At 39.1% G+C, this 26,476-nt stretch overlaps 1 protein-coding gene across 2 annotated transcripts in view; it reads right to left on the reverse strand.

Moving 5' to 3' along the window:
* FRMPD2 (FERM and PDZ domain containing 2) overlaps nt 1-23,925 on the reverse strand; it is a 66,878-nt gene extending 42,953 nt beyond the window's left edge. For both annotated transcript variants that reach the window (XM_085324716.1, XM_085324715.1), the window contains exons 1-14: nt 23,802-23,925; nt 20,117-20,274; nt 19,367-19,432; nt 18,173-18,358; nt 17,186-17,312; nt 15,249-15,380; nt 12,481-12,565; nt 9,821-9,971; nt 5,959-6,030; nt 5,100-5,274; nt 4,208-4,358; nt 3,975-4,113; nt 2,908-3,060; nt 518-703 (exon numbers count right to left, since the gene is read on the reverse strand). In XM_085324716.1, the coding sequence (XP_085180842.1) occupies nt 518-703; nt 2,908-3,060; nt 3,975-4,113; nt 4,208-4,358; nt 5,100-5,274; nt 5,959-6,030; nt 9,821-9,971; nt 12,481-12,565; nt 15,249-15,380; nt 17,186-17,312; nt 18,173-18,358; nt 19,367-19,432; nt 20,117-20,274; nt 23,802-23,925 (1,905 nt within the window). The remainder of the gene's footprint in view (nt 1-517; nt 704-2,907; nt 3,061-3,974; nt 4,114-4,207; nt 4,359-5,099; nt 5,275-5,958; nt 6,031-9,820; nt 9,972-12,480; nt 12,566-15,248; nt 15,381-17,185; nt 17,313-18,172; nt 18,359-19,366; nt 19,433-20,116; nt 20,275-23,801) is intronic.
* Between the last annotated feature and the right edge of the window lie 2,551 nt (nt 23,926-26,476).

Here is a 26,476-nt window from a genome sequence, read left to right on the forward strand (position 1 = left end):
TTTTGGGAATGAAAACAGGCTGGGAGTAAAGAACACTGGGGTGGTTGGTTGATAGATCTCTGGTGGCAGAATACCACTTAGAAGGGGTTGTAAGCTTGTTACAAATACTGGTTTATGAGCAGACATCAGCATGCAAAAAGATGGGGATGGAAAAAAAATGAGATCTGGAAAGAGAGAGACATGATCTCATGACCTGCTGTAGCAAGGAAAACACAGGAGAAAAGAGACATAAGTAAAAGGGAGAGAGGAATGAGTATGAAATACGCTACAAAGAGGTTTAACATAGTCGCTGTAATAGTTAACCATATTGTTCAATACTGTAATAATTTGACTTCAGCCTCCAGAAATGGGCAAAAACCTCCTACACTGAACATCACTAAGAATTCACATTCTCAGAATCCATATCCAGATCTGGCCTTGATATTCTCGGTCTGAATGCAAGGTATTTATAAAAGGGACAGGCAGAAGGAGAATAAAGTGTTAGAGTAGAGAACAGGCTCACTCATTTCCAACTCACATGAGCTGAAATTCTCTCTGTTTCACGCCACTGGAATCTTAAACTGGCAATTCTTGTGTGATTTTTGACCTCATATACAATGATGCCTTTGGCACAGATTCCCAGGATGATGTCTCCTCCTGCTGTTTTCTTTTCTTGGGACACTCGATAGAATAACACTCCATACTCAGGGAGCTGCTGAGTCACCTTTTTAGAGAAAAAGTGCATTTACCTTGCGTTATTCAAAAAGAGGTATGGGGGGGGGAAGGGTAGACAGGAGGGAAAATGGTTGTGAGTGTCTCTGCTGAATATTATTTCACTCTCTCTAGAAACCTGTGGAAACTCTTACCAAATTTCCATCCCCCCCTGCTTCACTGAATGCCTGACCTGAACATAAAGCCATTCCATGCATTAATTTTACATGTGTAAAGTTGAAATAACATTTCCACACATACCTCATTTGAAGAGATAAGAGGATAATTCAGCTTCCTGCACAATAATCTAAGCATTATAGTGGCATTGAGGTGCTCAGTATTACCACTATTTAGCACTTGTGCAGATTTCCAAATATAAATTCATGCAGCATAAATGCTACTAGACTAATGTTAAACCTTGTTCCTTTCCATTTTTTTTTTCTCTCTTTGTTTTCCCCAAACTGTGAGGTACAGCAAGTACACTGACATTGCTAAAACTGCTAATACTTTGGCACCAGCGCTACTGTCATGTTGTTATGGGTTTATGTGGGTTCCTTTCCACAATAGCAATGACAAACTGGAAATCCTAACAGCAAGGAAGCCCCAGCTCACAGCTTTCAACAAACTCAGGTACACATCCCTACTTGTTCATCACTATCATCTTTTAAAATTAGACATTATGAATTTCCCTTGACAAGTTATAGGAATTGTTAAATTGTGCCTCAAAGTCAAGCTTAAATATGATGACAACTTTTGAAGGAATTTTACTGCCCCAGAATTCCCCGCAGTATCAAGCTTTGGAGTAAGAGACCTTAATTGAGGCTTCTTTTTCATACAGTGCTCATTGCTGTGAGAAAGGCAAGTAGTATACTGTAAGAGACTGAGGAGCCAGCTTCTGCCCTGGCCCTTTAGCAGTGTGTAGTATCATCTTTAGCAGTAGCAGTGACTTAAAAGAACCTCATCCAGAGATCTAGATGTTGTTATTTGTCCTTCTTCCTCCTGCACTTGGCCACAAAATATTAAAATGTGACTTAGAACCCACAGTCCTTTACTGATCTGTGGAAAATGAGGATGATTTTCTGGCCTCTTTTGTGATACATAGATCAATATGGGTTTTTTCTAATCCGTTTTTTTCTTTGGAAGCTAATGCAGGAACTCAAAATGGCTTTTAAACTGTGAATGGAGATTTTCAGAAACCAAATTAAAACACTTCAATAAGATCTATTTTTCAGAAAGTATCTAGAGCACAAGTGTTCATGTCCTGAAAATTGGGGCATCTATAATCACTAGCTGAGTCCTGGCTTTAATTTTGACATCCCTTTCATATTTGGAATTTGCATGTTCTTGCCATAGGGGCTATCTTTCTCACATTGTATGATGTATTGGCTCCTTCTACAGTCTTACTCATTGAAACAGATACTAACAAAGCTGCTTTTCTTCGCTGGATTTGCCACACATGATGGGACTATCATTAAGGCTAAGCTTCAATCTATTTCTTCAATTCCAGGGACAGTGTTAGATGATAAACTAACATAATTAACCAGCTAGCTTAAAATGATGCTATAAATAAAAGTATGTCTCACTGCAGCAAAACGGTTATTGATATTTATCCATTCTCTAAATCATGATATTTTTATACGATGGAAAACAAAGAGATTGGGGGAGAAGGATGAGAAAATAAGAAAAAAAAATTCCATATCATCATGACACCCTAGAGATATAGTCGTATGAGAGAATACTTCAGGCAGCTCTCCCCTCCCTTCCATGGTTTAAAAATTTTAATTTTCAGCAAATAATTACTAGATGTTTAGAAAATGGCTGAATAGCTCCTATAGTTTCAGAAGTCAAAAGGGTTTTTATTCCCATGCTTTATAATCATCTCTAATACATTCAATCAGTATATTTATAATCTCTTAGAAACTAGACAATGTATCTGTTGCATGCAGAAAATATGCATTAACTCTCAGAATGTGGAAAATTTGCATTAACTGTATATAAACTATTTATGAAGAGAAGCCTAATATTTAAGTGTGATATAAGCTGTTCAGGGTGACAGTACAGGCAGCAGAGTTAAATTTTTAGTTCTTTGTCGAATATACAAAGTTTGCTACATCTAAAATCTTGTATTGGACAAAAAGGAAATAGTAGAAGACAGTAAATAGAAATGGACTTTCTACCACAAAAAGAGAAAATAGTGTTTGGTGTGTGGCGAGTTACCTTTAAAAATTCTAGTTCAGCTTCATCCTCAAAGAGGGAACGATTCATGCGATGCAATTTAGCAAGCTCTCGCTGTACGCTTGCTAGGGTCATTTTCTCTATTCGGCTTGCTGGAACGTAGTCCTCAACACGAAAATAGCTCTTTCCATGCATCTTCAGGAAAAAGAATTTAAAAAAAGAGGAAAGAATAGCCTTTACTTTGTTCTTTTTTGACTTTTCCTATTGGCTCACTTCCATTTTTAGGGTGACCCATATAGTGAAGTCACCCTACTGACATTTCTTAAGAGAAGATAGAGAACAGCAGAAAGTGTCCAGTAGCTGAACGCATCTTTTGCACCTATGTTCAGCCCGATGCTTAGAGCATAGACCACTCCTCAGTGCAGAGGGGAGGAAAGAGGTGGGCCTAGAGGCATGAAAGGAGTCTTGCATTTAGCGCTGACAGCTGCAGTTCCATCAATACACATCAATACAGTGGGGGACCCAATGCCAGGAGGGATCAGATTTTGGTTGATTGTAAGACTAGACCACACAGAGTTCAATTAGTAGAACTACACTATTTAAATAACTGAAGATATGGCAGGGAATATAAGTGGGTATTTTCTGTGCAATTTGAAACTGAGAGAACTAGTTCAGATGTACTGTCAGTGACCCTTCTGTCTTTACATCTTACGGATCTGAGACTACACACAAAATCTCTGTGAATTCTAGAATATTTCTTTATTTTTTTTGTCCATGTTTTCTCATCTCTTTAAGCCCCTCTCCACTTCCAAGTTGTGTCTGCTTTGGAAATTTTCTGCAGATCTTCCAGAGTTTCTTTTTGGCTATGAAAGACCAAGAGTCTTTCACTAGGTACCATTTTACCAGATTTCCTGCCAAATTTATCTGTCTCATTATTGCTCCATAATCAGGAAAATGTTGTAACTGTTTAAATTAAATTTGAAATGTGATTACAGAAGGATTTAGCTGAAGTTATGTGTTATTCACATTTCTTCTTTAAACTCTGTATGACAAGCAAAAGCTGCAAAAGGTGGTGACAGAGATCTTTGAGAACTATTATTTATCCATACCTCAGAAGCGTAATTGCCAAGCTCTGCCTGTAAAGCCAAAGCACCAAGTTTCAGGGAAGTCTCGTCATTACAATATAACCGCTCTTCCAAAATATCTTTACGAAGCTGCAGGTAAAACTGATGCCTTGTCAAGCTGTGCCTGAAACACAAAAAAAGTTCAGGAACATAAGAGCCCTGAACACTCAGTGTGAATGCCACTGCTTTTCCTGCCGTCAGCAAAACCATGCACTTACTGGATAACATTAAAGTGGTTGACAAAGAATTTTATCCGTAGAAAAAGTGTGAAATTAATGATAGAAGTTTTCTTCTTGGGTTGGTCATTCCAGCCTTCTGGGGCCACTTTGTAGAGTTTGGTCTCATCATCCAAAAAGAAAAACTCTTTACCTGAAATGAGAATTGTGGGTTCTATGGTAAGTCTAGAGATGCTTCAGTAGCTCAAAGTTCTGCTATGTTTATTCAGTGCATCATTAGCAATAAAACAATAGATCATGGATGTCAGTTGAGATCTGTACCTTGGGTTAACTTATTGCTTCTTTGCCAGAGAATTTAGGATAGCATTTAGGATTACAGTTGTTAGATGCTGGATTGGGGTGCTATAAATGGAAGCATTCAAGAAGAATTCAAAGGGCTTGCGTTCAGCTTACCACTCAGATTCTGCACCCCACTGTAATCCTTGTGCCCTACACAGAAGATGTGGTTCCTCCTGGTGCCTCAGAAGTGTTTGCCCTCTGAAAGCAGTTAGGAAGATATGGGACTTGCAGATGAAATTGCTGGGCCTGTACTCCAGCTTACATATAGGAGCAAAAACAGTCAGTCTGCCTCACAGCAGTGCTTCCTGAAATTTCTGCTGGGGCAACAGGGCTTGGCATTATTCCAGTGCATAGCTGGGCCAGAGCCTTTTCTGCATGGGAGTATCAGCCAGTACCAGCATGGCTGCGCTGGTACACAGTCCTGTGGTATGCAAGCTTTACATCAGTGCAGTACAGTTTACACCAATGTACCTTACTTTTGCTTAAGCTCTGGATCTGCTTCCATCTGAGGATCAGGATTTTACAGAAATTCATTAATAAAGTGACTACAGAGGCACTAAGAGAACTGGTAGAGTAATTAGCTGTATCTCAGTACCTTTCAGGTAAGCCAGGCCGAAGTAGAAATGTTCCACTAAGTTTGCATACGCCACCACGGTGTTGAAAACATCTCTTGCCTTAGACTTGATGTCACATTTCACCTCAAGGCACTGCCCGTTGAGCAGAATCACATTGAGATCCCTTTGGGACAAGTATGATTTCCCTTTTTTAGTCTAAGAACATGTAACAAAGAGTGAAGAATGAGTGCCAGGTTCAAGCAGAAGTTCCACAGCATTTTTTTACTGAGCATCCCGAATTTCCTATCCTTAAACAACCTGCTGGAATTGGTCACAGCACTGTGCTGTTCCTCGCCTCCCTTACCATAAATTAATGTCCCAAACATTTCCAGTTTTTCAAAAACCCAGGGAATCTCCCCAAAACAGCTGAGCATTCTCAGATTCTACAGTCACCAAGATCATTCTAGGTTAAAGGGTAATTCCAGATTTTCTTTACCCTAATATATACTGCTGTGCGCTGTCAACTTTTTACTTTATCATAATGAATAGCAGAGGATGTGCCTGCAAACTGGAGGAATACAATACATTGGCACTAGATGTCACTTTGCATATTTACTGCATAATCTTATTCTCAAAAATCTTGCTAAAGTGATCATTCTTAGCTGAGAAGGATAAAATAAGCTTTTTTTTTTTTTACACTAACCTCAGCAACAGAGATATCTCTGTAGCACTGGGAATTAAAGGTCTCCTTTTTGAGTCTCACTATCTCTGCAGGAACCCTAACTTGATTTGGAAGGAGGATATGACAAGAAGCCTGGGATGGGACTCAGACGCAATGTATAAAGAGCTCCAACTTAAATGTCACTAAATTAGTTCTAAATTCTTAACAGTCGTACTTACTACAATTGATCCAGGCAGCTGTAAGGTCACTGGTGGTTCACTAGACAAAATAACAAATTCTGGACCTGAAAACTGTGAGGAGGGAATTTAGAGATTTAATAAACATCTCCTAATGTTAAGAAGATCCTAAACACCAGAACCAATGAAACCTGTTTCCCACTCATCTCTATGCTGTGGCTGACTTCAGCATCTAATAAGGTGCAAATGCTGATTGAAGACTTCTCTCTGTTTGGGGTTTCTCCTTTGTGGACTTTCTGGGGTGCAATTAGGAGTGAGCTCATACTGCAGCCTTTTCTTCTGTCAATGCACTTAAAAGGTCTGTTTCTTTTACAAGTCACCTATTTTCATGACACGTGAAAAACTTTCTTCTCAGACCTTTTCCCCTTTCTCAAATGTGGCTGAAAAAGACATTTGATTCCCAAGTTACTATGAGGACAATCACAGACATGTACATACGTACATGTACACTGCTGTGATTTCACAAGCCTGGCTTCTGTAGGAAACCAGACTAAAAGGTGGAATTGCTTCTGCTCCCTGTGGCGAAGGTTGCCTGGCATTTGTTATCTGTATCTGTGTTAGCTTCAACAAACCTTAAGAGCACAAGGTGATTTTTTCTTTCTAAACAAGCACCTCAAGTTTAATTTTTTTGTAAGTTTCAGCACAAATGTTTTGACAATTTGTGAAAATACGTTTGAAGGAATAACACTGATTTGTATTTAAGAAATATCAAAGTTCTAGAGCTTCCATTAACTTCTGGAGAAAACATCTTTTATCATTCCTGTGGAGAATATTATTTATCCCAGGACTTATAGGCTTTGGTTCAATGCTATGCCTCGCTGCCCAGCCAAAGGATGGTTTGATGTGCAGAATATGTGACTCTCCCATGTACCACAGTAAGTCAGTGACAGAGCTGTGACTAGAAAAGCGTTCAATATTATAAAGGTTAAATTACACTAGATTCCTTTTCAGGCTACTCATACAGAAATCTTGAAGCACCAAACGATTACTAGGTGCAGACATCCAGCACAGGAAACTTTATATTCTCTGACATAATGAACACCAATTTTGCAGCCAATCGCTGATATTTGATCAAATATCAGAATTATTAAATGTCAGTGAATACAGAATGATTAAAGGCAATCTTAGCTAGACCTTCTCAAAGAAGCCAGAAGCATGAGTTAGAAATGTCAGGAAGACACAATATAAAGAATAGGTTGCTATTTTGAGCAGTAATAATTTAAAGACCAGGCTCTGGTAGTTGCAGAACACAGTACAGCAAATTAGGTAAGTTCCTGATGCGATAAAAAGCCAAAATTAAAAAAAAAAAGAAAGAAAAAAAGAAAGCACTGTAAAAGAATCTCAAAGGTCATAGCCCTGTCCTCTGTAAACCTATACTCCCCTGTATCATCTGACCATTGTGTCTTTAATTGTCATTCCTAGTCCCTCTTTATTCACAATATAAAACTACATTGTGTTTTGGCAGCATAATTCTAGTATTATGAAACAAATCATACATTTTCTCAGAAAAAGATCTAAATGGGTCAAGGGACTAATTCATGGAGAATGGCTGGAAGGATCCACATCTTACCACTTGCAGACTGTTACCTGTTCCCTTGTCTGCTGCAGTCATTTCAGTCTGCTTCAAGGCTCTAAAAACATAGATGAACCTGACAAAACCCAGCCACTACATCACATGTCCCCTTCACAATTAATTCTAGCCTGGTCCAGCCCAGAGCCTACATTCTACATGCTCCTCCTGTAGTGCTTGCAGCTGTGACTACATGGTAACTTTGTATTATGCATCTGTCTGGTTTTTGGTTAGCTCCACTCTGTGCTGGATACAGCCGTTTTCTTCTTAGTTACATCAGCCTGTCATGAGGGAGGGGCTGGGGAGAGGAACGCATATACTCATGGAGACCTCTACTCCATTCCTTTTTTTCTTCTTGTCATCATGACAGCAATCTCTCAGATTGAAGGGGGCATGTTTTCTTTTTAGAGAAGGAAAAAAAAATAACATCAGAAGATGGGTAAGTACAATAAAAACTAAAACTTCATGACACAGACCACCACTAATGAAAATCAACTGTAACTTTACCCATAACAGGGCCAACAATTCCTACCTTTCCTCCATCCATAGCTATGCTGAGGGTAAGTACTTTCCCACAAGGATTTACATACCGTAGGTCCTATCACACCTCCCATATCCTCTTTTGAATATATCCTTTTTTTTTAAGCCCCTGCTTTGATGATGAACTTTCTCAGAGTTTGAATAATAAGGTCCAAAGCCTGTCTCCTGCAGCATCTGCCTCTGACTCCCCCAATGGTATGAAGAGGAGTTAAGAAATCAGAAAAATGTTCTGAGAATTTCCTCCAGTATGGGCATACAACAGAGCAAGCTTGTTCTGTGCCACCCTCCATAGGGTCCCTGGCAGAGGGTCATCAGGTAGGGAGGAGGGGGCCTAGAAATGACCCATTGCAGCATTCTGTATAGCGTTGAAGAACTGCAGATGTGGAGCTGATTTATCTTAGAAACAATTCATCCAGAGAAACGGCCAAAGAAGCATGAAAACCTTCGTAACTATTCTGTGCCTGTACAGTACCTAGCACAACTGGGACCTGGTGAATGACTGGTGATCCTAGTACTACCATATTAAAAATAATAGCGAAGAAATCACTGTTTGCCCTGCTGTGCTTTAGTTCTTTTCTGTCTCTCACAATATACTTTCTTTTAACTTTGAAATTGTTGGACTCCTTTTGAGGGAGCTAATTATTATTTCAAAGAAAAACTTTAACGCAATTAAAAACAAATCTATATATAAAAAGATTTTTTCGGAGTATCTAACTGAAACTCTTGGTCTTCAAAGTTCTGCTAGTGGTCAGTCTTGAGATGAGAGAGAATGTGAAGTACTGGAGAATGTAGAGGGGCACTGATAAGAAATACAGAAATGATTATGATAGCAGCAGCAGCAGCAGAGCATACAAGTATGATTCACTTCGGCTGAAATTGGAGAGGGAGATTGTTTGAAGAGCAAAACTGCCATAAAAAATAAAATGCCCTGGAAAAAGGGAAACAAAAATAGAAGCAGTTTTCCTCACTCCACAGAAGTGTGATTTCTGGGATTGTTTGCAGCAGTATTATGCAAACAAAAACAACCTAGATATAAAATATTAGGGGGGTCTGTGTATGTCTGTGCATGTGAGCTTGTGAATTTGGCACAGGTGAAAGTACCCACCAGCCTGAAACCTGGCCCTTCTGTTTTCCACAAGAGAGGGCATACCATGGGCAGCTGCATTGTAGAGTTCTTTGTGATTATGTTATTCCTGGATTTTTGTGATGTGACTGCCAAAGAAGCATTTTCCTTCCCATTTAATAGATAGGAAAACCACAAAAATGTCCTACGACAACTCAGCAGCTAGAAACAGATTCATAGGTGAACCATTGGTTTGGCACACTATGGAGGCATATGCTGTAAAACAAATCTAAGTCCTTTGATCATCATTGATAAGCAAGGGTTGGGTTCAGGCTCTCTGTAACTTTGCTGTGCTGATGTTTCTGTCAAGGTATTTGATCAAAACATGCCATATGGTGTTTGCTGCTTGCAGAAATCACACATGTAGGTCACAGAGGGTTCAATCCTAAGCTTTTGCTCATTCTGTGTGTACAAGAGCTTCATTGCCTTCAGCTCTGAGCTATATATCACAACTGTCTCCTGCCTAATTTGGAGTCAGTCATTTTAGGAGACCCTCATGACATGACTCCGTAGCCAATGTGCATGTCATCGGTGGCTGACAACTGGATAAGAGATTTTTCATTAGTGATATTTACATTTTGAAATCAGGTTATACATTTTTCATTAGTTACCTTTTCCTTCCTTTGGAACAAACATTTCTGTGATGCAGCAGCTGCTGTGTAGTCCTTTGTAGACACAGAGAAGGTGGAGCCCAAACTCAGCAGGTTGTGTTTGCTGTTCTTCTGAACTCCACTAGGGATTTCTTCTACAGCACTGACAGACCTTCAAAGGAGATATCATAGTGAGCAATATATCGAGTTGTGTATCCAAAACAGCATGGAGTTGAAGACAGAGACCTTAAGATAAATTGAGTACCATGATCTTATGAAATCCCGGACAATAGCATTTATAAGCTATTATGTGATGTTATCCTTACAGAAAAAAAAACAACAAAGTAATTTTACTGATATCCTCTATAAATAAATGTTAAATACCCTTTATGCAAAAAGAGAACCTGTGAGTCAGTGCAAGCTGGTGTAAGTCTGGTGAGGCCACTAGGCAGAGACTTCAGTTATTATTTTCTACAGTAGGGTCACAAAAAAGCCTCAGAAAACACTAACATTTGTTGCTACATTATTCAGAATGTTTTCAGGAAGGATAACTAGATCAATTTAACACTAATTCTTTAGAATAAATTAATGTCTTAGGGAGCTGAGGGAATTTTCATTTTAATTAAGAGAAAGATTAGTGCGAGAGCTCAGTTCAGAAAACTGTTTTTACTGTACTTTCAACCCATAAAGTAATGGTGTTTTCCACATGAGCAGACAAATGTAGGCTTCAAATAAACTTATAATACAATATATACTCATCAGTGAGGAAAATATAATTATATGGTAGAGACAGAAATGTTTTGTTGACATGGATTTTGATTAATTGTATTTTTAAGAAATGACAAAGTCACAGGGAAGCTTTTTTGTTATCTGTTATCCCAAAGTTTCATCCTTCTCTTGTGCATATTACAGAGTTGCTTCAGGAAATTCATTCAGGGAGTTTCAAAAGGTTTTAACAAAGTTACTAGGAGTAGCCTGCATTTTGTTGTCTGTAAAGATATGTAAGTATTTCTGTTTCCATGAATGCAACCTCAGAAAGATCTTTTAATTAAGAAGGATGTCTAAAATGACCTAAAGTGACTTCTGTGCATATAAAAATGTTATGAGCTGAAACTCAAGGTTCTATATTAAGAAGACTTTCTTTCTCCATGATAAAGTAATAAAATGAAATTCCTCTTACTGATACCATTGCCAGGTGTGTGATGCTTATATAGATATTTATACACACACACACACACACACTTGTGTGTGTGTGTGTGTGTATAAATATCTATATAAGCGTGTGTGTGTGTGTGTGTGTGTGTGTGTGTGTGTATGTGCTTGTGAGAGACGGATAGTAATTTCTTCAGAATAGCTGCTACTGTCCTGCCTCCTACTGGCAGTAGTTTCTTTTTGGAAATTTCAAGGTATTTATTTCACATGGCTTAGATCATTGTATCATTGTGGCCAACTTATCAGGAAGTTCAAACAGTTTACTATAGATGCATTTAATTGGGAATTGATCTAAATGGAGCACTTCCTGTGGGCCTGAATTACTCATGTCATGGTTAAAAGAAGAAATTCCTGTTTAACTGGGTCAAGAACTCAATTTAAATGGGCCGTCCTTAGGGATTACATGGTGCTTATCTGTGAGATTCTGGTCTTTGTGATACCTAGAGGCTAACAGTACTTAACATTTCTTCTTCATTTGGAAACAGTTGTGATTTCAGTTGCACTATGTTAACACTCACTCTAGACAACTCTCTTTTGGCAGGAGTGGAGTTTACCTGTTTTTTGTGAAAGAGTTGTAATTGTCTATGTAAGTGTCTGTCTAAGTCTCAGTTTCCCTTGTGTATGTCCAGATCTGCGGTTTTACTTCCATGGCTGAAATGAGGCTAATCCTCATGACAGACCAGAGTGTTTTACTGCTTGTGTCCCTGGGTTACCTATACTCTTCAGTAAACTGGTGGCGCAGGACTGGGTGTGTTTGAGACAAGCGAGGCAAATCAGTTTAAGAGTTGAGATGGAAATGCAGATATTCTGCTGAATATTATGGATCGTGTACATGGTCTGTCAGAACCACTCCAGCATAAATCAGATCTCTGCTAGATTAACAGCAGTACAAGATGCAGAATCTGACCCAAAATCTGAATGTAGACAAATATGGACTCTGCTAATTGCCATGCCCAGAAAGGCAGTGACTATCCATACTGTCTCGTTACTCCCCCTCCACAGAAATTATGTCCTCAAATTTTTCCCTTCCATGCTGCCTGTAGAGCTGCTCCGCAGCTGTTTAAGTCACAGCGAGCCAGGTTAGCTGCTGTTGTTCTCCAGTCTAATTTTGACCGAAACATGCTAGGGGCACCTACATGATAGCTGTGCCAGCTCTTCAGAGGGCAGTGACATCTGGCAGGACACAGTGAAAAGACAGGGAAGACAGAAGACTTTTGTGCACTTGGTTTGAAGGAGCTCTTGATGGCCCGGGCTGTATTTCCCTCACTAAAGCATTAGGACAACTTTGGTTGAGGACTGATTCTGGGTGCACTCTACCTCTACATAAACAGTCTCTGTTATGATAAGAGGTGACAGATTCAGCTGATGATCCAGGCATTTTCCCATAATGACATGGCCGTGCTACATCTCCTGTGCTCCACTAGATAATAAAAAAATTTCCATCTTTCAGGAATACACAATTTGATTACCTGTTTATGAAGAGTTTATAGCTACTTTGTGTCCTTGACCCACTGAGGGTGGGGTCCCATGACCTGTGCGTTGTTGGGACTCTCCCTGAAATGAATGAAGAAAATAGCATGACTGAAGCGATCATAGCAGCACTCAGAATTACATCCTGGGACAATTACAACAAGGAGAAGGTTTTGACTGGCTACTACCTCTCCTACATCCTTGTTTGGGCATGATAAATGACTTCTTGGTAGGTGTAGGTGAATACTATACTAGCAGCATTCCCAGTTCTGTAGTTATTGTTATTCCCTTTTCACAACCCTTCACATGAACATAGTTTTAAGAATAGCTGCATATGTACAGTGTCTGTTATTTCCATACATATATGGGAGTTGTGAAACAGCTTTTACTCTTCAGAACTTATATTTAATGCTCCTTGTTCTTCTCTTTCCAAGCATAAAATCAAGGAAAAAATATCATGTGACTTCCCTGGTTAATCAGAGTAGGATATAAAATCATTGAAATTAAAACTGTAAATATTCCACTAGTTTTTTGGTACTTACTATTTTGTGAATATTTCTACATCATAAAAATCTGATGAAGATACAGGGATGGTTTGTGAGTCATTAACAAATAAGATTTTAATATTTCTTTCACCTTCAGTCAGCTCTGCTGCTAAAGAAGGGATAGGTATTGCGTCCTCCCAATACGCAAAAGCTGAAACATAGAAGTAGAACTAGAAGCAACCTATAGTTGTCAGTGTTTGAGTGGAGACTGAGACATGCACAGATTCACTGGAATGAGCCTTTGTCAAGTTTTTGACCAAGATTTAAAAGAAAATGGACTTTCAAAACAGTCTTCTGCATCTGCCTTCGCTATATGCCACTAGATATCTGACAGACACCAAGTCCTACACAAGTTGTTGCTGTAGTGTGGTATAGCCTTTTATTGCTGTTGATGTTGACTGCAATTCTGGAGCTTCAGAAAAGCAAGTCTTTGACAGGAGGGAATTATCAACAGCAATTGTACCAGCACCTTCACCTTCCTCATCATTCAGGCAGAGGAGTGAGAGGGTATTCTACACACTTTTTCCCTGGATACATTGTCTTTGCCTCCATGAATCATTTCCTGGCAGATTTTTGATCAAGCAGTGTGCATTCAAGTTTTTGCCATGGTTCCTAAGGAAATTAGACCCCAGAGATCATGCTGTCTGTCTGCCTGTCATTTTTGCCCAGTAAATTTAGAACTTGTCAAATTTGAAAGCAGGTGGTATACATTTCATGAAAATTAGCAGCTGGAAATCAGAAACCCAAATTAATGCTCCTCAGTAAGAGAAAAGCAAGGGAAACTCAGCAGTTTCCTGTTGCTTTTGACATCAGTGGAATCAGTGTATGTGACTTGTTGCATCTTAGTAGGTTTCTGGGGTAAAAGCCCACACATGCTCACAGGGCAAGTCTGAATCCCTGCCACAGCAGGAGCTAGGACTTGGTTTCTCATGGCAAGCTAGCAGAGGCTGTGTTCAGCCAGCCTCAGCAGTAGGCAGAAGCATGGCAGCTTGTGCTGGCAGCTAAAGGAGGCAGAAGAAGGAGGTGAATGTCAGAGTGACCATCACCAGCAGTGGGCAGAGCACTGGGAGCAGCAGGCAGTGGTGTATGTCTGGGTGTGCATCTGGAGGCTCTGAAGAGGTGAGCCAGATAGTGGGAAGACAGGTTGAAAGGAGAAGGGAGGTAGGCAGCTGTGGAATGGGAGAGCAGGCATGGGTAGGAGTTTGAGGATGGGCAGCTGGCATGGTAAGCCTGGGTTTTTGGGAGAAGTTGATTACATTACGGCAACAGAGGGTCTGTCGGGCAGTATGAACACACTCTGCCTAAGCATCTCTTGCTCAGATCCCAGTTTAAGCATGAAGAAAAACATGCACAGCAGTATTGCCCTTCCTCTTCTTTAGCTGCCATCTCCTCCTCTGCTAAAAGCCCCTCTTTGCTTCAGTAGTTTCCTCCTACATTGTGATTTAAGCAGCTTGGGAAGGACCCTGATTAAGGTCCACCACAGTGTTTATGCTGAATAGATCTTCTCCCAGATAGTTGATTTTATGCTGTTCCTGCCATAAAAAGTAGGAACTGAACTGAAGTTCCAGCTCTGATATGTCCAGACAAGATAAATCAGAAGAGCAGTATAGAAACTTGGCATTTTGCACAATAAAAACAACATACAGCCCAGGAAATAGGCAGTGGCTCTAGGACAAAACAAAAACAAAAAACTGAGTGATTTGTTTGTTTTTTTCCACTAGATTTCTGTATTAGTCCACTTGGATTTGAATCTGCTTGAAGAAACATTAATCCCCACCATTCAAGTCTTGGCATTATTCATAGATTCAGCTGATTTTAGCACTGCCATCTTGCTGAGACATTGTCATCCTATGTGTATGTGGGGCAACTCCCTGCCCTCTCACATGTTCCCAGATCCTGTTTGCCAGAGACATGCTGCCAAGTTTTGTCTGTAATCTGCTGAACAGCTTCATCTGACAAGGAAGCATAAAGCAAGAAAGAGGCGATGGTCGTGTATGGTAGCCAGGGAATGAACATTCTTATAGTAGGACACAGGTAAAAAGGAACCCAATGTAAAGACATCTTTCTTCTCTGCAGACTCACACAAATACACCTCCTTAGTCACATTACCATGCATGTCTGGGAGTATCTATTGCATGACCATATGTGAGTAGTCTCACATTTTAGGTGACAAAATTACTGAGTTGATAATTTATAACCACCGTCTTTCAGAAAAACTTTACCTCTCCTGTGTCCTCGGTTAGAAAGTATCAAAGATGTACTTTCTGAAATACTATTAGAGTCACTATAATCCACAGAGAGTTGTCTGTAATCTTCTGTTGATCGACTGTAATTCATTAATCTGGATCCTTTGTCTGGAAACAGAATGGAATATGACGAATTAGAGACTCTGATTTTAAATTGATGTATTTGCTTGATAACTTAAATATCATTTGGCTTGACTAACTTTTATTTAGTCCATGCCTCTATGTCTTCAAACACTAACTTCAATTCCTTAAGGACCCAGGAAAGCTTGATAACTTCATTCTACTAACTCTGCTTTTTATAATCTTATTCTCACCCAAGCTAGTTCTCATGGTTCTCATTGAGCATTCCAAAAAAGCTAGTCCAATATGTTAGTTGTATTTTGCAAGCCCAACTGAATGATTGCAAAATGCAGGTATCCTAAAAAGAAGGTCTCCTTTGGTATATTCTGAGTCCCTAAACTTTGAGCTGTAATTACTCCTTCTGAGTGCTAAGTGTACTGTGGCAAGACACAGTCCACTAGCTAATTCAGCTGCAGAAATTTCTTTAAGAGGCATCATCTCAAATCATTATGAAATACACATTTCTGTTGCAGCCTAACTTTACTTTGATTGCATTGTCTCCATCCTTTTTCAGAACCCCTGAAGGTGATCATTTTTAGGAGGAAAAAAAAAAAAAAAGAACTCAAATGCTGCCAGAAATGCATGGCTCAAAAAAATCACTCTTCCTTCTCAATATAATCAACATACTGATTCATTAAAGCCCTTAAGCGAGCATAAGCCATGTGATGTGAATCCTTAGAAAGCACAGAGATCACCCCACATACTCAACACAGAGAAACTCAACAGAAGCAGTGCAAGGGAAAGTGCAGGAATGTACGGCCAACAGGCAGCTGAAGATTGGACCATCTCTTTTGACAGCAGCCAAGTTTTCACCAGCTTACACCAGTATGAATCTGCAAGCTCTATCTCTGAATGAGGGGCTGAGCCAGTATCATTTGAGATTTACTTTGTCTGTATGTGTTCAGAAGAAGCTCCTTTTCTTATGACCAATAGGATCTAACAGAAATGTTCCACAGACATTTAAGCATGTGTATAATTCCAGCTGAAGTTAATGGAACATGTATGTGATTTGCTGAACAGGGATTGGATTGCTTATGTGTCTAATGTTGAGCACGTCCAGAAAAAATCTGCAGGACCTGGGCCAGAAGTCTGCTTCTCTCCCAATGAGATTTTTATTGAAGTGAATATCACAATCTAGAGACCTATAAAAAAAGAATTTACCTGAACTTGAAGTCCATATTTAGTTACAGTTAGAGAATTAGTGTGAGGTCTAATAAAATTTTCATCTTAGTCAACTGAAATGTGAAATTAGTGTATGCAACTTAGTTTATATAGTGAGCAGGATTTGACCTTGTATCTTAATCACTCCAGCAATCCAAGAGTGAATTTATAAAGCATCTTTTGAATAGAAAAGTAGAACTAAATATCAAAGAGAAACCATTAATTTTAGCTGGAATAATCAAATCTTTAAATGACAACAACATAACTTCAGAGAAGCCCACTTTTTACCTTTGAAAATACACTTGAATACAGAGTACAAAAGCAATTTTGTTTTATATACACAGTTTTTAGGAAAACTGCTTAAAAGAGTCAAATATGTACAAGCTGATTTGTTATCATTGTTTCACAGCTTCAGACTGGTGTCCTTTGAGGAAATAAGGAACAGAAATTGCTTACTTGCCTCAGAGTTTTTGCATTATGAAAACATTTCTATGTAAAGCAGTAAATATCCTATTCAGCACTATATATAATTGCCACAACGTGAAATTAAAAAAATCATCTGGCTCAAGAAAGCCTCAGGAAAGGCCCTTTGCAACTTTATTAGGCAGTTCAGATTAGAAGTCTTTCCTTACCTGCGTGGAAGTTCATCCGGGAGGACAATGCTGAAGTGTCCGATGTTTTCTCGTGCAGTCTTTTCCTTATCACATGACTTCTGCTAAGCTGAGAGGCTGTGCTGTCTTCAGTGACTGCCCGTGCTACCTATAAGCCAGTGGTACTGCAAGTCAATATCATATGATATGTGAACTTCAGACCCTTATTCTGAAGTGATCCTTGCCCTCAGCTTGTGAAAGACTGCTGGTTTGCTTGATATAAGCAACTTCTCAGATTAACATAAAACAGGACTGAGTTTTACTGGGTTAATACCTTCATGTTAGTTGTACTTAAAGAAGGGACACCTTCTGTTGCAGTGGGAAAGAGAGTACAAGGGGAAAGGTAACCTCAGAAATATTAATGAATACTGGTTGAAAACAGAAAAAGAAAAAAAAGATATTTGCATTGGGTTCTCTTCTAGTTTCATTCAGCATATCAACAAAAAATATTTGTTAACATTTAAGCTCTTGAAGAAGACTCAAATGCTCACTTATTAATAGCTCCACAGTGTCAGGCTTGATTACATCTTAAATGTTCAGCTGCAGTTAAGGAAGATGAATGAAACTCTCTATATGATGTAAATGTGATTTCTTTGAATTTCATGAAGATAGTCCAACGTCATAGTGGCAATGAGAATTTTTTTCTCTTGTATGAAACTCATTCTTTTGGCCACCCTGAAGTCTCTTTAAAGGTTATGGTTGCTCAAGCATTAACTAAGAGAATGAAGAGTGCAATAGCTTGATTGGTATTATTTCCTGGAAGTGCAAATAGGGTCTGAGATGGTGTCTTGCTTCCTTTGCTTTTACACAGGCCCATGCAATTTGCTGCTTAGATGATTAGAATCAAATCTCACTTCCTTAATTGACACAATTATTAATTTTAGGCAATTGCTCACTTGTATCACAAGTTGCTACTCATCTCTCTCACCAAAGGAAAGGAGATGTTTAGAGTATAAGGGTAGTACCTACCTCACTGACACTTCCCAGCACAAGCTGAACCATTTTCTTTATGTAGACATTTGCTGGTAAGCTGTAGGATTCCTTCTGATGTGCTTCACATGCTTCCAGAATTGAAGCAGGGGAAAGTCTTTTATGTGGCAGATCTTCACATAGTGTCAGCAAGAGAGTGTGTAGTTGGTCACTCAGCTGAAGGGACTGCGTCAACATGCAGGTAATGTTAAATGACATCTCACAATGATCTGAAGTCCTGCGTAAATGGGAATTTCTGAAAGTCTTTCACCCAGCATGGGAAATGGGCACTGACTTCCTTTAGACTTTGGGAAAATTCCAGACAGGCAGCAAAGCAGCACTGAATGGGGCCTTTCCTGGGATAGAGGATGGCCTTGAAAAGAATCAGCATGTACGGGGATTTATCAGCCTGTGTACAGGGCTTCTTGGTGATAGCCATCAGCTCAGGCTGCACCACAGCTTTGCTAAGACTCTGCATCTTAAAGATTTATGCAAGCAGGACATGGTAGAGTTAGCCTCAAAAAGTTGAGGAATTACAGAGCTAAAACTGTTGCTATAGAGACCAAACACTTAAATTTTAAAGCGTCATTTAGCTTATTTTCCCTTAGACTACGTATACCTGTGAAAGGGAGGTTATATCTACTAAAAACTAGTGATTTCCTAATCAGAAGGCATGGATATCCAAAGGCATGGATATACAAATGAAACAAAATACATGCTACAAATCTTTGAAGAGCTGAGTAGCAAGAAATACAAAATTGGAATTAGCAGAGACCATGACAGAGTTTTCCCAGAATATAAGATTTCTTTAATTTGTACTCTAGCATCCCATTCTTTGAAAAAGTGCATATATGTACACAGCACTAGAATCATGCAGGCATGACTTTTTTTTGTCTTTTAGTCCTAAATATCTTCCTAGAAAATATCTCATTGTTACCTTGAAACAAATAATCTTCACTATTAAAAGAAAGATACAGTTCATGTTAATGAGGCCTAAATAAATTCTAACTAAATTTCTGATTTGGATGAACTGGTATTTTTGGACCTTGACACAAGCTTTCCAACTAGCTGTGTTCTTTCTAGTCATCCAAATATAAAACTCCTCTTACTGAGACTTCAGATTATGCCTCTCAATCTTTGAACCTACGAATACGAGGCGGAATAAAAGAAAACGAAAACACTTGTGTTACTGGCCTGGTTTGGAGGAACCTGATAGTCTGCTGACCAGTAGAAGGTCATTCCTAAGGAATACACCAACATCTGTCAAAACAGAAAAGGAAACTCTTTATGAAGTAAACATTAATTGCAGAAAAGCCTCTTGCTAGAGAGACTGAGACAGTGTTTGTTTAGCCACAGGATGGCAGGAGCCAGACTTATACTTAAAATAATAATAATAATAAATATAAAAAAATAAACTAGACTAGAGGGAACATACATAAATGTAGAATGGTGACTCTTCGTACATGGACTGCATAGCATACAAGGGGTATTGCTCAGTGTGAGGGGCTGAGCGAGGCTGCCCTCTATGCAAGGAAGCCATGAGTAGGAAAATGGTTAAAAAAGCTGAGCACAATTCTGATTTAGTGAGAGTTTCCACTCTCCAATTCAGTAGATACCACAGTCCTGCTGCTTCTGGGATTAACATTATCATAGCTGGTCAAATTTCTTGTTCATAAAATTTTTCTTCCTTTCTGTGGGCCCTTACAAATAATACATTTCTTCAGACCTTGAGAACTGAGGTTCAAGATCGATGTTGATGTTGACATTCATTCTAATCTAATGGTGAGCTTCAAATTATATGCAAATTTTTCTAACTGTAGCTTAATTTGTTTAGTGTGATTAGAAATGGAGTTTGGCAGTAGTAGACACTTGGTATGTTGCACCGAAACCCACAAGCTTGTCTTCATGAGGTATTCTCAAGATTTATTTTGAAATATGCCTCACCTTTGTTAGTCCAGCGTGTTTGTTTTTACTTCGTCCATAGAGCAGTTCTGGTGCACTGAAAGGGACAGCTTCTGACTGCAATACATTGTTTTGGAAAGACAAATTTCCTTCAGTAGACAGTAGCACTGACCACGGGCAAATCACACAGATGGTGGGGTCTGAAAAATGTTAAAGAAAGTAATGGAATTGTTAATGTTTAATCTACTGTGCTGGTAAAATGTTATTGCTGGGGTCTCAACCATGTAGCCACATCTATCACTAGAGTTTCCTGGAGAAATACTGAGAAATCAGTGAAATCATTTTTCATTTATGCATAGCTGATTTTCTCACCTGGTATTCAGTGATGGTCAAAGAATTGTTCCCTCTCTCACATCATTTCACACATAGAAACAATATACTGACTTCAGTGGAGTTCTGAAGCCTAAAAAGAGGTGGAATCACATTGCATATGCTGATTCTGAATTAAATTAAAATCTTAGCTTGTGATTTTTACTAGGTTTTTATATGCAAAACACAAGGGCAAGTGTTATGCTCAGAAGAGCACAACACTTTTTCCAAAGAGGTATGAATACTCTGAAGCTGGCATTTGCAGTAGAGCTAAAGCTAGCTTCCATTAAACTGCATGACTGTGGTACAAATCTCCTCTCTGTGATATTTTTTTGTTCCAAGTGCTGCTTATAGTCAGTCATATTTGCATTTTAATAATCTCTCTTTCAGTGCATTTCATCTAACAAAGCCAGATAAGTCAGTATCTTTTCAACCCCGTTGTACATATGAACGGATGCAGAGGCAGGCTGTGATGACTACACAATGTCAGTCAGCGTAAGAGAAGTTGAGGTAGCAATAGAAACAAGATCTCCTAAGTCCCAGAGCTATGGTCTAGTACAGTTTTGTTTGCAGTTGTGTTTTGTTTCCAACTACCTTGAACTTTGGGGAAATTTTTACCAGAAGGCAAATACAATAACTGTCTGAACCAAAACCTAGAATAAGTTCTACAAACACCATGAAGAGCCATAATGTTTTAGCATTATTCACATTCACACTTTCTAGCTGCACCTCAGTTCTATTAAAAGAGAGAAAAAGAATATTTCAGATAAAAATGCCTTGAAATGGTAAATGTAAACTCCTAAATCTGCCAGAGTCTTCATGGCACTAATAGGCCCTCATCTGGGGCCTCCAGCCTCACCTGGGACCTCAACCCACACTGGGCCCAGTGGCTCCGTTTAAGCTCAGTCGGAGGCTTTCAGCCCTGCCTGAGGTATTTTGTACGAGTGCTTGTTTACAGCTATGTCCCAGCTATGTTTGTGCTTGGCCTATGGGCTGTCTTCCTGGCTTGGCCTCAGACTTGTCTTGTTGCTATGGTCTTGCCTGGTGATCACTGAGCTGTGTCCATGCTGGTTACCCTTGTCAAACCTGATCCTGACTCAACTTCTTGGCTTGACCTGAGACCTGCCTTGTCACAAAAAGCTTGTCTGGTGATCTGGATTCTTGGCTGACCCTCTCCCTTAAAAAACAGGTGGCCCTTGCTGCCTTCAGAAGAAATCTGTTTGAAGGCATCTCAGTAATGGGCTAGATTCTTCTTGTAAAGTGCTGAATGCTCCTAAGAAATAGCACTACAGAGATCCACGGAAGTTGGTCTGGTCTGAAGCAGGAATGGAAGCATGACCATATACAGTTTTCTGCAAACACTGTGAACTCATATATATGTGTTAAGTGAATTTGACCAAAGAATTCAAGTGATTTGGTTAAAATGCTCATAAAAAACATGGAATAGTCTAAGATATTTCTCTTACTTTAGAAGAAGGGAAAATTGCATTAGCTATGGCAATTTGAATATGGCATTCCTGAAAAAAAAAAAAAGTTGGTGATTGAACCTCTCTTCAGTCTAGACAGTGAGAGCAGAGATTTTTCAGCTCTCCAAAGGAAGAGAGGCAAGCTCTAAAAGCCTTAGTATTTTAGTACTTCAAAAATTGCATATTAGAAGTGGCTGTTTAATTATTATGCGTGATGATCTTCACATCAGGAAATGGAATAAATGGTAAAAATGGTAATCTGAAAACTCATATGCTCTTAGGAGGTTTGTACTGCCAGAGGACTCAAAAATGCGAATATCAGTGGTCCATAAGTCTTGAAACTGTTCTTTAGGAAATTACAGGTCTTAATCTTCAATTAACCTTTTCTATTGTTTCTCCTCCATTTCCATAATACTGTGCTCAAATAAAACTACCACATTCTGGGAAATTTGTTTTGGAAACAGGTAGCCAGGTTGTACTTTGACCTTAGCAAAGGTTACCATGCCTTCTGTAGTGTTGACCAGCCAAGCCTTCAGCACACCTGCCTAACCACTCATTGGAAATATTACTATAGCAAGCTGGTGCAGACTGACACTGAGTCTAGCAGGTTTTATTAGATCAAGCACAGTGCAGCACAAATGCAGCAATACTGGCCCTGAGAAGAGGCTGATTCCAGAAACGGTACGCTTACAATTAAGTGATGTGGAGCCAAAGATAAGCGTAGGTCAACTGGGCTGGCACTGGGCAGAGGCAATTTACCTTCACTGCCTTCTGAGACATGGAACTCCAGAATGAGTCAGACTCTGCATCACTTCTGGGCTTGAGCTCTGTGAAGGCATGTTTGAGGAGGATTGCACCTGCCTACAAACTAAAACTTGTTTCTGCATCCCTACTTCCTGTTTTTATTCTTCATCTTCTGATCATGATATCCTAAACTTATTTGTTGCAGCAGAGGGAATACTGGCTGATTATCCAAATTCAGTAGACATCCAGCAAGTCTTCTGGGAAACCAAAGTTATGGAGAGTGTAGAATTAGTTTATTGTTTGGCACTGACTTAATAAGCCTTGATTAACCTCAGCTGAGTATGAGTATACTCAGACGAGTATGTCTATACCATATTCCTTAGCACATTCTTAATGCCTGCATAACCTGATCACTAGGTTATAGAGAACTGCTTGTATATTCACCCTGTTACAGTGTTCAAATCCGTAATAACCTGGTTGGTAATAAAAGTTCCCCCTCCAGCTACAGAAGAAGTTCTATCACTTGTTTTCAATATTTCATATTCTAATTTTACATGTTTATGAGGTGAGAACACATCTCATCCATTGATCCCTCGGAAGAATTATCCATTGTCATAAGCAGTTCTCAAAATGTAACTGACAGGTTGTTCATTTGTGCTCGGTTGTAGCACAAATGACAAGCAGTCATCATAATGACTTGCCTAGCCAGTATGATAGTTACATTGTTAGCATCAAGCATGAAAGTCTCTGCTAGCTAAATGAGAAGCCATGTGGATTTGCCTCTCCTGCTCTCACTATCAATATATGAAGGACATGATCCTAGCGGTCACTGCACTTTGTATGGGCATATGTTATTTTGACTTTAAGAGGACTCCTCTGTCCTATTCTACCGTCTATAGTTATCCTTAAATGAATTAACTTCTGATGCATAGTTTGGGGAAAAACTAACACTACTACTGTATGAAGATCTCTATGTTGGTACAGCAGTCTGCATGCAATGCCAGTAACTATAGCTGCAGCACTGAAAGATTCCTCAGTTTTATTAGAAATATATTACTCCCATCAATGCTTCTTTTCTGAGTCAAAAAAATACCCTCAAGAATGAATTTTCAAGGGTGAGAACTATAAGCAGATAACTTTCAGCTCACCTTTGTGAAGGTCCTCAAGAAGCTGCGCTGTGGCCAGGTACAAGAGTGCCCAAATATCTTCTTCCTCCAAAGGGCTTCCTTTTGCCCACAGGACCTCGGCCAGTGACACACAGGAACTGCTCATGCCTGCTGCCAATAAAAACCAGATTTGGGCATGCTAGAGGAGACTGAATTGCTGAAAGCAAACCATATTAACTACCATTACAACTTCTTCTCACGATAAGAAGTCCTTTGTGAACCACCACCCCACTTCTTTGCTTGCAAAAGCTAGGCACAGGTTCACTGGGCAAGAGTGAAGAAAGGGGGCTGGACTAAATGCCTTCCTGTAGTCTTTTCCAGCACTTCTATTTTTCATTTACTTTCCATTTGTAACCAATCACAAAATTGTGTGGGGCAAATCACTTCTCAGGAGATCCTTCATGAATTTGTACCCACTTTGAGTGGTCATCTGAATGGTAGGCCATTTATTTTGCTCCTTAATTGGATGCTCTTGTCTATAAAAATCATGAGGCAGGTATAAACAAAGCTTAGTCCTGTAGGTTTTTTTCTCCTTCTAAGGAAAGACAGACTAGGGAAATGGAAGTATTCTAAGAGAAAAGGAATGGCAAAGCAAGAGATGCACTATGAAAAAGGCTTATAAACGTAGTCCATCACAGTGATTTTTTCTTTCATTCATTGCTCAGCAGACTAGTCACTAAAGGTTTGGAGACTCTCACTAAGTTCATTGAGAGATTTTCGGATGCCTAAGACATGGAACTTGCAGTTCATTCATACTAACGTATGTAAAAGAATGCTTTGTTTCAGTGAACCGAATTAAAAGATAATTCCCTATGTGTGCTACTGAATAGCATACAATGGTACCCAGTGCACTGTCCCACATGAGCAGGAACATAAGACCTGGCCTACTGGAGAATGTTGGTCCATGCTCCTTCTGTTCTGTATCAGCTGCAGTGTTGCATAAGATGATTTATAAGAAGGTATCCTGTAGTGATCAATAATTTAATGTCTATGGAAAAGGTATTTACCTAATCCTAGGCAACTGGAGACTGACTTATGATTTGATGTATTAAGGCTTATTTTCCTCAAAAGATTTTAACATACTAAATGTTGTCAAGGAAGGTTTTGTTATTCACAAATGGGTCTGATTTTACTAGTTCCACACTTTTGTAGTATACTGATTTCAGTCAAGCTGCTCTAGATCTGCACATCTGTAAGGAAGTCTGAATCCAAGCTTCAACTTGGCTAAAAGTTTCTGGAATTTATGCTTCTGCTGTTACTATCTTGTGACAGTGAGCTCTGTAGGTTCATTGTATGCTGTGTAAATAGGGGAATAATGACAAAGATTGGAAGTGATCCATCTACTGCTTTGTGGTTTTGGCATTGTCTATAAACAACCGTGTGAGCATGCCAGAGCCTAGGACGTTGTTGTTATGTACATGGCTAAAAATGCAACCACAAAATAGCTTCACTCACAGCCTGAAAGCAGCTCTTCCCCCCTACCCCAACCTTTTTTCCATCCTCTGTACACAGCACTCTTATTGCTGCTGTTTGTTCTCTGCTTGTAATAGAATTTACTGTCTGAAAGCTGATTTCTTTGCCAGCTTTCCATTTATTATGCAGTCTTCAAGGGGTCATTGCAAGACCACAATAATGTTTTGCAGGAACAACCTGTTGCTAATTAATAGATACTACATAGCCTTTGCTTGATTGGACTCTGTTCTGATTTACTAGCTTCCAGACAAGGAATCACAACATTGGAAGAACAATCCCTTGCTGCAGTCACCACAGGATTATGGACCAACCTAGTGACATTTTAAATGGAACTAGAGTCCTAATTTTAGACTGTGTAGCTTCAAGGGATAGTAAAGCTTCTTAAGAATCTAACCTTAATTAGAAGAGACAGACAAATCTGCTTAATCTAAGCCATCACCATCTCTCTTAATAAATTACTGTGATAGCATTTCACTTAACCCTGTAGTACTGGGACTAAGCAATCAATTCGCATCCATACAGCTAGAATCTGTGTGGCTTCTCCATAAGGCTAATCTACCAGGCTGCACTTACAGCAGCTGTATTTGGGACTGTATCAGAGGGGGACCGTAGCTTCTATTTTAAATGGAAGTTCTTATATGAAGTGATTTCAGTGCTGATATTTCTAAATAGATTAAATTACTTGATAAGCAACTATACAGAGTCCAGGCCTTTCTGCTTCATGGAGCTAGTGAAATCAGCAGTTACACCTAAGCTGCTTCACTTTTGTAGTGAATGTTTATAAGAGTAAAACTTGTGTCTCAAATTAATAGGGTGAATTAAATGATTTCAGCTAGCAATGATGTGCAAAATTATTTTTAAAAATGGTTAAGTCATATTCCCATGGAAATCAGTGTCTGTTTGAAGTTAATAAATTATTGCTTTAATGTTATATTTTACTGTATAGTTAATGTTTAAACAGCGTGCTGCTTTAAAAGCAAATTGACAATTGATTTTTAAATATACTCACATGCCCTGTATTTGTGGGCTGTATTTTTGAGTTTTGTTTTTCAAGATCAGCATGATGTATTTTTTCCCCACTCGTACATTTATATTTTTGTGAAATACCACATTTTTTACAGCCAGACCAGACTGCATATATGTTATGAGAGTAAAAGTAATATAGTGGTGATATTATCATTATA

The sequence above is a fragment of the Rhea americana genome, unplaced genomic scaffold, assembly GCF_003343005.1.
Source record: "Rhea americana isolate MKP2758 unplaced genomic scaffold, rheAme1 scaffold_93, whole genome shotgun sequence".
NCBI lineage: Eukaryota > Metazoa > Chordata > Aves > Rheiformes > Rheidae > Rhea > Rhea americana.